The sequence below is a fragment of the Camponotus vicinus genome, unplaced genomic scaffold (assembly GCF_025532165.1).
Source record: "Camponotus vicinus isolate PSW18456_S1 unplaced genomic scaffold, iyCamVici1.0 SCAF_5, whole genome shotgun sequence".
Lineage (NCBI taxonomy): Eukaryota > Metazoa > Arthropoda > Insecta > Hymenoptera > Formicidae > Camponotus > Camponotus vicinus.
Window position 1 is genome coordinate 21,141,697 of NW_028141977.1, and position 11,758 is coordinate 21,153,454.

Sequence of the window (11,758 nt, forward strand, 5' to 3'; positions counted from 1 at the left end):
AATGTATTTTTGGCAATTAATTTCAGCCATTTTTTGCATTTTTTGTTATTTTCGCTTTTTGGGATGCGAAATAAACGAAAATCTTTTTCGCTTTGATTTCTATAGCCTTTTACGCAACAACCTAGTCACGAATACTTCTCAGATTTCACATACAGGTTAGAAAATTGCACTTAAAGTGTACATACATACGTGTGCTAAAGGGCTTTAAGCCCCTTGCACAATGCTAGGCAACAGGCAATAAGAACAGAAATAGTATCTATTTTCTGCTCCTAATGGCGAATATTTTCTGTTCCGCGTATTTATTGGTGAATAGTTTCTATTCCTTATTTCTATTGCCTGTTGCCTAGCATTGTACAAGGGGCTTTATGGATTGCGGTACTTTGGCCGGTATTCATAGTCCGATCTTATATTTGAGATCGTCTTAAGTTCGAGCTCGAAATGCTACGCAGCCATTTGATTGGTTGAATGAGGTCTTAAGTCAACCTCGGACCAGACTTAAAGCGTCGTCTACAATGAGATTTTAAGGAGACTTAAGGCGTAAGATTTAAGAAATTGACCAATTACAGTCGAGTATTCTCTTAATACTTGACTGTGATTGGTCAATTTCTTAAGTCTTACGCCTTAAGTCTCCTTAAAATCTCATTGTAGACGACGCTTAAGACAATCTTAAATATAAGATCGAACTATGAATACCGGCCTTTGTATATCTAGTGACTTTACACAAGACTAGATTAGAGGGTCTCTACCGTCTCTACACAAGACGGCTTGGCAGCGCCATCCGGCCAGATGATACATTAACAACGTAGATACCCCCGTCGGTATCCAATGCCAGCAATTTCTAATAATATAAAATGTAAAATTTAATTAAATTCTACTTATTGTTAATCATTCCGCATTAACTATATGTATATACCTTGAAAAGTTATCGAATTCATATTTTTGTCAAGAAAAAAACAATTTCAAATAAATAAATCTATCGTGACATTGAAAAGATTGAAAATAAAAATATTACATACTGCATAACTATCTTTTAATATCTCGTTTATTTTCTGTTATACCGATTGAAAAATGAATTATACCACAAGTATAATTAGTTTACTTTAAAAATAGTCGAAGATAAAGATGATTAAAGCTTTAATAATAATATGACGATTGAACAGAACCCACACATCTACGACTCATCTAAGATTATATACATATATAATCATCATATAACTTTTTTTTAATCATGAAATGTATTTTTTGTCATTTCTTAACATATTTTTGTAAAATTATGCGCTTTTAAAGTATGATAATAATATAATATACATGTACAAGTAAAACAAGATTAATTATAGATTGTGTATATATATAAATATAAAGCAAAATATGATTTATTTATATGTAACAATATTAAAAGTCCCGAATTTTTTGTAACAATTTTTTCATCTTACTTTACTTCAGAATCATTTTTTATTTTTTTCGTAATTACATACACTCAAAGATATATTTTTTTCTTAAATATAAAGACAAGTATGAAGATAAATTTTTTTTAATCACAAGTTTTTCACATTTTACACAAATTAACATATATATTTATATTGCTTTAGTTATGTTTAATACTATATTAATATTATATAAAGAAATTAGTAGATCACGATGTTATTTTTCACAGCATGAAGATATATCAATTTACTTTAATAAAAAAACTGGATAAAAGATAATATAAAACTTAGTTATACGATACTACAGAGTAAAACATGGGTCGCTGCTTTATTCTGGATCTGGAGATTTAGCTATTCTTCTTTAAATTGACAAACTTTATCTTTTGCGTTGTTCTCCCACTATGCTAAATGTTAGCATGAAGTGAGAAAACGAGTAACAATCATTATGCGCATGTGCTATTCTATTAGAATAGAAATCGAGAAAATGGATATCAGAATAATAACTAAAGAACTGAATTTTGATAATTTCAGAATAGAGAGGTTCTATGTATATTTGTGTACTGTTAATTATTATTTAATATTAAATAACATATCGAGGTGCTTTTATAAAATGGAGATCATTATATACTACAGAATCATCTACATCAGTCTGACCTAATGTTGAATGTTCTTTATGAATACCTCCAAAAACTATTAATTCTCCCTTTCCAACTACAAGAGAATACAAAATTCTCTCATCAGGTCCTGAATGATCATCCTGCTTTAAAGGAATCCATGAAGCATTGCAGTCATCGGAAAGAACGTTAGTAATATCCAACACAAATATAGATAATGTGCTCTCGGCTTTTTTAAATACTTTCATTAGTTGTGCTTTCTTATTCCGAATTTTTTCTTCCATTCTTCTTAATGATTCCAATTGACGTTGTCTATCCACATTCGAATTATTACGCAGAGGTTGATCACGAAATGCAGCCATGCTTAGAGTATTATCACTGTAAAATGGTATCGTTTTTGAAATACTGGCTGTATGCGATGAAGTACGTGCATTTTGTGAATGTGATCTGGAAAATGCTCCGTGTCGTCCATTTATATTTTCATCTCTATCTATAGTAGACACGTTTCCTTGCCTAAAAAGGTTCAATTAATTAATAATGATAATGAAATTGTTATAACTATTTGTATGAATCTTTATGTCAGATTGTAATTATCACAATTGTATCAAACCTTTCATGCAAAAGATTTGACTCGCACAAACGTGGTGAAGTACTTCTTTGATAAGCAATCTTTCTTAATGAAATACTCATATCACTTGGTTTGGCTTGACGTCTATTTTTACTAAGTACAATAATATAATTCCCAACCTATGTAAATAATAGCATCATAATTATTGATCTGGCAACATGTACAAAGTGTGAATTATGATTAATAACAAATTCCATTAAAACTAAGTTGGATTTTCTTCTTATTCGAGGAGGAATAATATTATCAAAACAATGTCTTTTAAATGAAGGAAGGATATTTCAAGACTACTTGTGTGTTTTTTAAAAATAAAATAAATCTTTTTTATTTTTACAAAAAGATAAATATTTTATTTTAATATACTACCTTACAAGCTTGATGACACCAAATACGTGTTGGTGCCCATTCTGTATTGTGGATGTTAACTTTTTTCCATGTCCAAGATGTATCTTCCATTGTTAACAACCAAGCATCATTCATAGCAGCATTCGGTCCTGTACAACCTCCTGTACAATTTCAAACATACAATTATGTAATCATGATTATATGATTAATTGTTTCGGTAATAAGTAAAAATTCCAATGTAATATATTATATTTTATTAATAACATCATTTAAAAAAATAAATACATATTTTATAGTATACACATATGTATACTGTAGTAGTGCTGTAGTGTATAAGGTAAAGTAGTAAATGTAATAAATGAGCAATAAATGTTTAAAAAAAATATGTATATGTGCGCTCATACTCATACGCGCGCACACATATATATATATTTTTTTAAACATCTATTCCTTATTTAAATATATATCAAGAATCTATCAGTAGTCATATTTTCTCTGAAGTACTACAAATCCAATTAACCATAAACAATAAAAAGAATAATACTTGATTTAGTATAAAATATGAATCTCATAAGCAATTGACAATATCTTACCAAGCACAAGTAGATGCTTTTTCCCAAGTTCAATTTGCGATTGGCCATAACGTGGTTGAGGTTTCAAATTTGATGTAGTTTGTTTGTGCCAATAATATGTATCCAAATTTAAGCACCATACATCATTAGAACTATCATTAGAACTATTATAAATTAATACAAGCAACATATAAAATATAAATGTATTTAATATTGAAATATTCAATATTTATAATCTTACAAAAATCTGTATCTGTACCTATATCCATTACAAACTCCACCAAAGACGACCATTAAGTTTCCGTGTATCGTAGCAGAATGTGCAGATGTTGGTGGTGGAGTTTCTAACGTATTTATAGCAGTCCATTTATTTGATTCTATAGAATATACGTGTAATTCATTAAATAATTTCCATTGCTGAAAATATATATTACATTATCTTTTTTTTTTGTACATTTTACAACAACACTTAAATATTTTAGTATTGCTGATCTTCCTTCAAAAAATAAATGCAACAAATGGATGAAAGAAAGTAGTTTGTACAAATTTATAAGATACATACATGTCAAATAACATTGTAATTTGGTTCTGTTTATATTTTCTAAATTACATATTATTGATTTAATTATATAAATTTAATTGACATATTTTATACAATATACTTTCATAAATTAAATTTTATTTGGGATTAAATTAAATTAAAGGTTGCTCTGTATATAAGTATCTAAACCAAATAAACTACAGATTTTTTAACAATGGCAGTCTATATAGGAATACAGCCATTATATATAACAACACCAACTGTGCAGTGTCTGTTTGTAATTCCTTTTTCATTAAATATTTACCTGATGTAAAGGATATGGTGATGGATGGGACCAGCCTCCAAATAAAATTAAGCTTTTCTTATAATAGAGCATAGTGGCACAAGCTTTAGGCGATGGATAATTGCCCATAGTAATTGGTCTGACCCAAGTTCTTGTGCCTAAATCTAACTGCCACAAATCATTGAATGTTGTCCATGTAGCTGTGCAACCACCAAATACGTACATAGAATTATTATATATACATGCAGAATGTGAATGTCTCTTCCCAATGGTGAGTGCCCAGTGTGTAGATGACAATGAACTCCACAGTAAAGATCCAAAAGCAACGGACCTTTGAAATTGTGTTTCATTGTGTTCTATTACATCTAATTAAAAAGATACACACACACACATATATATATATATATGTCAATATATTAATTGTTTTATGCTAATGTATTTATATTACAATATATAGTATAGTAAACTATAAGAGGAATAATGAAATAAATGAATACATACTTTTGGTGGCACGGTACCATCTTTTACAAACAAGCTTGCACTCTTGGAGATCTTTGTAAGGTGGTATTAAGCTTAGAATGTATTCTAATAATTCGTCAGGTAAGTCATCGATTTTACACTGCATTTTACATCAAGCAACAAGAATATCATAAAAGATTATAATTTGCAGGAAACTTTCAGAGGATTGAAATGCTTCACACACATTCCCATCAAAATAAAAAGTTTGTTCCTAAAAATATACATTTTATAAAGACATTGTGCTCGTGTCACTGTTAGGCCTATTTACAATAAGAGCAAATATTATAGTCTCCTTTTGTTCCATTACATGTATATGTGTGTATATACATATATATATATATATATATATATATATATATATATATAAAACAAAAAAAATATAAATATTATAAAATTTCAACACTCAAAAAATTTTTACGATAATTTATATTTTTTTGAAAAAAAATGTAATTATAGTTGAAATGGTTGAAATGTGTGTGTACGTCGTATATGTCTGGTTTTAATCATAAACTTAGGACTCGTTCCCACTGAGCGCGTCACGCATCGCGTCAACCAGCGTGAGCCAATCAAAACATCCCATTGTAATAACACGGAAAACATGTTATTACAATGTATTGGATGTTTTGATTGGCTCACGCTGGTGACGCGCGCGTGACGCGCTCAGTGAGAACGAGCCCTTATAGGCCGGTATTCATAGTCCGTTCTTATATTTAAGATCGTCTTAAGAACCCATTCAACCAATCAAATAGCTGCAATGCGGTCATTGATTGGTTGAATGGGTTCTTAAGACGATCTTAAATATAAGAACGGACTATGAATACCGGCCATAGCGTTTTCGACTTGTCGAGTTCAATCGCTCCGGGGTAGTTTATTAGACGTTATTGACCAATCACAGCCATTCTTTTGAAAAATGTAACCATATATTCTTTAGAAGAATGATTGTGATTGGTCAATAACGTCTAGTAAACTACCCCGGAGCGATTGAACTCGACAAGTCGAAAACGCTATTATAAAGGCCTGTGTCCACGATGCTAGAAATCGGTCCGAGTTCTCGATCGGAGAAAAAGTTACAAAAACTCGAATCGTGTACACAGGCAACTCGAATGAATATCTCGAATAGAAATCTCGAACAGGAAAATGCATCCTGTCCCATATTTCCATACTCGTTACTAGGCTTATATAGATTATGTAGGAACAAATCTATTATATATATTACAAGATATTGTTTTTATTACAATTTATAACAATTTAGGCTGAGTTTCCACTGAGCGCGTCACGCGTCGCGTCAACCAGCGTGAGCCAATCAAAACATCCCATTGTAATAACATGTTTTCCGTGTTATTATAATGGGATGTTTTGATTGGCTCGCGCTGGATGACGCGACGCGTGACGCGCTCAGTGGAAACTCAGCCTAAGCCTCTTGCACAATGCTAAGCAACAGACAATAGAAATAAGAAATAGAAACTATTCACCAATAAATACGCGGAACAGAAAATATTCGCCAAAAGGAGCAGAGAATAGATACTATTTCTGTTCTTATTGCCTGTTGCCTAGCATTGTGCAAGGAGCTTTAGAATTTCACAATATTTTTATATTGTTTTTCTTTCCAATATTTTAATGTTGATATAAATTATAGTAACTCTAACCTCGCATACTCGACTATAACGCTATCTACAGTCATCAAAGAACAACTAAAGCCGACGGCACACGGTACGATTTTTCGTACTGGATTTGATAAGATTTAGTAAAATACTAAAAATGCACCAATCAGAATGCAACATTTCTAATATTTTACTAAATCTTATCAAATCCAGTACGAAAAATTGTACCGTGTGCCGTAGGCTTAATTCTATTCGAGATCTCAGATCGAGAACTCGGACCGATTTCTAGTATCGTGGACACAGGCCTTAGGCCCAGTTCAACAGTGGCCAGTTAGCTTAACTAGTAGTTAAGTAGTGATGCCAACCACTGAAACAAAATTCGGTAAGCTATTTACAAGGTTAGATTTTGACAAGTTTACTCGTCCAATATCTTCAGCCAAGCCTCTTCTTTGGTCCATATTCTGAATCCTCTTTTATCGATAAAAGTGCCTCTAAAAGTGGTTTATAAGCCTTCTGATTGGCTATAAGCCTCTTTTAGAGGCACTTTTATCGATAAAAGAGGATTCAGAATATGAACCTTTGTCTCTAACACTCACAGCATCAGTCCGCTTATTTTCTATTATCAATTTGTATTTTTTATTAATGATACAAGTACCAGTTTTTCCTCATGACAAAAATTTGGTGTTCATATATTGCAAAGTGGAACCTCGCTTCGCGTGGAAAGTTGCACCCTCCTGCACCCACCCCGCCGGTAGGGGTGCCAACGGTAGGGTGCAACTTTCCACGCGAAGCGAGGGGGACGGGGTGGGTACGGGAGAGGGGGCCGAAGGCCCCCTTGCACCCCCTCGTGTGTGTGTGTGTGTGTGTGTGTGTCAGCTCCATGCTTGTCGTAAGAAATTAACCAATCATATTCGATTACTATTTCACATTCAACTGTGATTGATCAATTCCTTAAGGCTTATTCCTATTGTAGATTCGGCCTTAATGTAAAAGTTTATTTTTCGTTTTTTAAGCAAATAATGAACCAACAAACGTTATAATTAGGCCAACAATCATCTCCAAACGATTCCGCATCGATTGAACCGCTTTTTAAACGAAAATGAGATTTCGCCGGCTAATTTCACGCTGATTTTTGTTTCTTTATTTTACAAAAAAATATAAACCAACAAACGCTGTAATCAGGCCAACAATCACCAACAAACGACCAACAAACGATTCGTTATAAAAAAAATTGAAAAAATCGAAGTTGACCGGCTAAGTTCATGGAGCCGCCTTAAGGTATAATTTCATGCAGACGCTCGACGCTCATTTTTAGCGTCAAATCTGGTCACGTGATAGATTTTTAAATTCCCGCGTCGAGAGATAAAAGCTAAACTGTGTTTAGCTTTGACGCTCGACGCTCATTTCAGTCAATCCAGTGGTTAGGCTCGTGGACCTAACATGGTTAGGCTATATTTCGCGTCCCTCTGAATTATTAAATATATTACACTGCACTCAAAATATCACTTGAAAGTAATTTTTTATTACAGAATATTATATTGTTTGTTTCATATACTATCAAAGATGCGCTAAGTGATAAACAAGTCGATAATATGGATACAGACTCCGCAAACGCTCAAACAAGCATGGACGCTGGCTGTTTGACGCTATTGCCTCCTCCACAGATAGAGCGTCAAATGTAGTCACGTGACCAGATTTGACGCTAAAAATGAGCGTCGAGTGTCTGCATGAAATTGTACCTTTAGGGCCGCTTCGACCAAACTTAATCGTTGATTAAAGGGTTGCCAACATGACAAAATAATTTAGTGCGACCAATTGTATTTCTAACAATATACAGAGAGAAGCCAATATAATTGTAGAAATACAGTATATCGTCAGAAATACAATTTGTCACACTGAATTATTTTGTCATATTGGCAACCCTTTAATCAACGATTAAGGGCCTGATCAGAATGGCTGCCTTAAAATTTTAAGACTATGTTTTATGCCTTAAGGCCCATATTCTGAATCCTCTTTTATCGATAAGAGTGCTCCTAAAAGACATGTCTTTACGTTACGATTTCTTCTGTGCGTTGACTGAAGTTTAATTTTACGTACGGAGTTAAATTTACGATCTATACTTAACGTAACGTAATGCGATACGGAACACCTTGTGCGGAGGCCCTACGGCATAAAACATAGTCTTAAAATCTTAAGGCTGCCATTCTGCTCAGGCCCTTCGTTGCACAGGCAGGCTCGGTTCGTAACAAAGAAGCGCTCATTCCAGTTAGTTCTATAGTTCAATGGTGCAGACAGGACGCGTCAGGGCTACTGCCCACAGGACGCGGCAACGCGTTCCGCGCGGCGGAAGCTGACACGATAGCCAATACAAAAGTTGGATTGAGTTCAACTTTGACGCGCGGTGGATGTTATGTATCTGCTGATTGGCTATCGCGTCAGCTTCCGCTGCGCGGAACGCGTTGCCGCGTCCTGTGTGCAGTAGCCCTCAAGCGTCAAGCAGCGAGCAGCAACCAATCAGCAAAGCGGTATTTTCAACGCCACTGCTGATATCGCCTCGTTAATTGGGTTGCTGCTCGCTGCTTGACGCGTCCTGTCTGCACCAGGCTTAAAGGTGACGCGCGTAAACGTAGTCTGGCAACACTAATGGAGTATGTATTCTTAATATAATCATGTTATTAATGGTGTACCTTGTGGAACCGATTGTGACCAATTGTGAGGAGGTCTGCTCAAAAATCTGAAGTCATTCAATACGCCACGAATCATCCCCAAGTCGATGGTTTCTTATACTTCATTAGATTAAATTGTAAATTTCTCTTGGACTAATGGAAGAATTAGGTATCATTTTACCCGATAAGGTACGTTTATGCTTGATTGTTCATATTAACCATACCTGTATAAATCCATCTTATTTAAAATAATATGATCTTATAATACATGTAAAACTATACTGAGTACTCGCGAGTCTTTAAACGACTACATTTGCTAATTTTAATCAATCGGAAAGTTTATACATATTGATCTGTATAAACTTGTAATTGAATATTCAGGATGTGGCTGAAATCGATTGTAAGCCTGTTGCGGGTCATTACACAGGAGCTGGAGATGAGTTAGATGTTGAAGATCTTTACACCAAATATAAGGTGTGTTTTCACAATACTTTATGTGTCTGATGTAGAGGATAGATTTTAAAAGCACGATATACACACACACACGCACGTACACGCGCGCGCGCCCACACACACATACACACACACACACATTACATTACATTTTGTCAACTCTGTATATGCCTTTTTTTATTAGTTAAATAAGCTTGCAACAATAGTAAACAATAGTAAAGTACATACATGGCATTTATATTTTATATCAAACTTATTAAAGGTAATATATATATATATATATATATATATATATATATATATATATATATATATATATATATACTACAATTGTACTGCTCAATTTCTTGAATAGAAACTGCAGAGAATGTTGGAATTTCTCGAGGTACAAGAAGAATATATCAAGGATGAACAACGTAATCTAAAAAAAGAATACTTGCATGCGCAAGAAGAAGTTAAACGCATTCAGAGTGTACCTTTGGTTATTGGACAATTTCTCGAAGCCGTTGATCAAAATACTGGCATAGTAGGTTCTACAACAGGTTCAAATTATTATGTACGAATTTTATCTACTATAGACCGAGAGCTCTTAAAGCCTTCCGCTAGTGTAGCACTTCATAAGCATAGCAATGCTTTAGTTGATGTACTGCCACCAGAAGCTGATTCCAGCATTTCAATGTTACAAGCAGGTGAAAATCTCTTTCAAAAGTGTTTAAATTACGAATTTAGATTAAATTAAAATGTAATAGAATTGTAAATATCAAGATATACTTACAATACACAGATGAGAAGCCAGATATTCAGTACAGCGATATAGGTGGAATGGATATGCAGAAGCAAGAGATTAGAGAGGCGGTAGAATTACCTCTTACTCATTTCGAATTGTATAAACAAATCGGTATTGATCCACCAAGAGGTGTACTTATGTATGGACCACCTGGATGTGGAAAAACTATGTTGGCAAAAGCAGTTGCTAGACATACTACCGGTACAAATCTAAATATACTACTAAAAGAAGTCTTGTAGGAAAAAACTACCTAAATTAACCGCAAGGAAGAAGAAACAGATTTTATGCTCTAAATTTATCATTTTCTACTTTCCAGCTGCCTTCATTCGTGTAGTAGGTTCTGAATTTGTGCAAAAGTATTTGGGTGAAGGACCAAGAATGGTGCGAGATGTGTTCCGTTTGGCTAAAGAGAACTCACCAGCCATAATATTTGTCGATGAAATAGATGCTATTGCTACGAAAAGATTTGATGCTCAAACTGGAGCAGATCGTGAAGTTCAACGTATTCTCCTAGAATTATTGAATCAAATGGATGGTTTTGATCAGACAACTAATGTTAAAGTTATCATGGCAACAAATAGGTGAGCTGGTTATAATTCCATATTAAAAATTTAATTCCTCATTTAAAAAAATGTCAGAGATAATTATATCATTGCTTTGCCATTTTGATTTACTCTCACAGAGCAGACACGTTGGATCCTGCATTACTTCGTCCTGGTAGACTGGATCGCAAGATTGAATTTCCACTACCCGATCGTCGACAGAAACGTTTAATCTTTTCCACGATTACAGCAAAAATGAATTTAAGCGAAGAAGTGGATCTTGAGGATTATGTGGCACGCCCAGATAGAATTTCTGGTGCTGATATTAATGCTATCTGTCAAGAGGCGGGAATGCACGCGGTCCGCGAAAATCGTTATATAGTTTTAGCAAAAGATTTTGAAAAGGGTTATAAAAACAATATCAAGAAAGACGAGTCTGAGCATGAATTTTATAAGTAATCTAATAATATTTCCCCTCTTGACTACATCTTATGATATATACATATATATTACAAACATGCACATGATATATATATATATACATCTTATTATAAGATTAACAAATGCAATTATTGCGTCGGCTGTTGATCTTCTGCCCATTGTTGCTTGGCTTGTACTTTAATCATTTATCATATATAGTAATCAAGTATATCTTTGATTCCTTTTATTACATTTGTCTCCTATAGGTAAATTATATAATCTAATAAAAATTACAAAATGAATTCTTTACTTTTTATTCATGTATATTCTCTATACTTATGTATGGCGAAATTATACTTTGAATTT

General features: G+C 33.5%; 2 protein-coding genes across 5 annotated transcripts; one reads left to right on the forward strand and one right to left on the reverse strand.

Annotated features, from left to right (window-relative positions):
• Window positions 1–1,515: 1,515 nt before the first annotated feature.
• Window positions 1,516–5,395, reverse strand: Fbxo42 (F-box protein 42). Of its 4 annotated transcripts, XM_083099999.1 has the most exons (8): window positions 5,342–5,356; window positions 4,906–5,134; window positions 4,426–4,769; window positions 3,840–3,997; window positions 3,602–3,744; window positions 3,030–3,169; window positions 2,649–2,785; window positions 1,516–2,551 (listed from the first exon to the last, which is right to left on the reverse strand). In XM_083099999.1, the coding sequence occupies exons 2-8, from the start codon at window positions 5,027–5,029 to the stop codon at window positions 2,005–2,007; spliced, it is 1,593 nt and encodes a 530-aa protein (XP_082956125.1). In that variant the 5' UTR covers window positions 5,030–5,134; window positions 5,342–5,356; the 3' UTR covers window positions 1,516–2,004. The 4 variants fall into 4 exon arrangements, with proteins under 4 accessions (XP_082956125.1, XP_082956127.1, XP_082956123.1 ...); XM_083100001.1 differs by having other exon boundaries at window positions 4,426–4,735; window positions 4,906–5,395; XM_083099997.1 differs by having other exon boundaries at window positions 4,906–5,395.
• Window positions 5,396–9,138: 3,743 nt separating this feature from the next.
• Window positions 9,139–11,694, forward strand: Rpt3 (26S proteasome regulatory subunit Rpt3). Its single transcript, XM_083099152.1, has 6 exons — window positions 9,139–9,379; window positions 9,572–9,664; window positions 9,999–10,332; window positions 10,428–10,631; window positions 10,747–11,011; window positions 11,113–11,694. Exons 1-6 carry the CDS (start codon window positions 9,347–9,349, stop codon window positions 11,429–11,431), a joined length of 1,248 nt encoding a protein of 415 aa, XP_082955278.1. The 5' UTR covers window positions 9,139–9,346; the 3' UTR covers window positions 11,432–11,694.
• Window positions 11,695–11,758: the final 64 nt, after the last annotated feature.

Coding starts and splice junctions, on each gene's coding strand:
- Fbxo42 (XM_083099997.1), bottom strand. CDS start 5,029: ATGCAGTGTAAAATCGATGACTTACCTGACGAATTATTAGAATACATT. Junction 3,745..3,839: donor GGAGTTTGTAATGGATATAG/GTACAGATACAG, acceptor AATTTATAATAG/TTCTAATGATAGTTCTAATG. Junction 2,552..2,648: donor TCAAATCTTTTGCATGAAAG/GTTTGATACAAT, acceptor GAACCTTTTTAG/GCAAGGAAACGTGTCTACTA.
- Rpt3 (XM_083099152.1), top strand. CDS start 9,347: ATGGAAGAATTAGGTATCATTTTACCCGATAAG. Junction 9,665..9,998: donor ATCTTTACACCAAATATAAG/GTGTGTTTTCAC, acceptor TTTCTTGAATAG/AAACTGCAGAGAATGTTGGA. Junction 11,012..11,112: donor GTTATCATGGCAACAAATAG/GTGAGCTGGTTA, acceptor TTACTCTCACAG/AGCAGACACGTTGGATCCTG.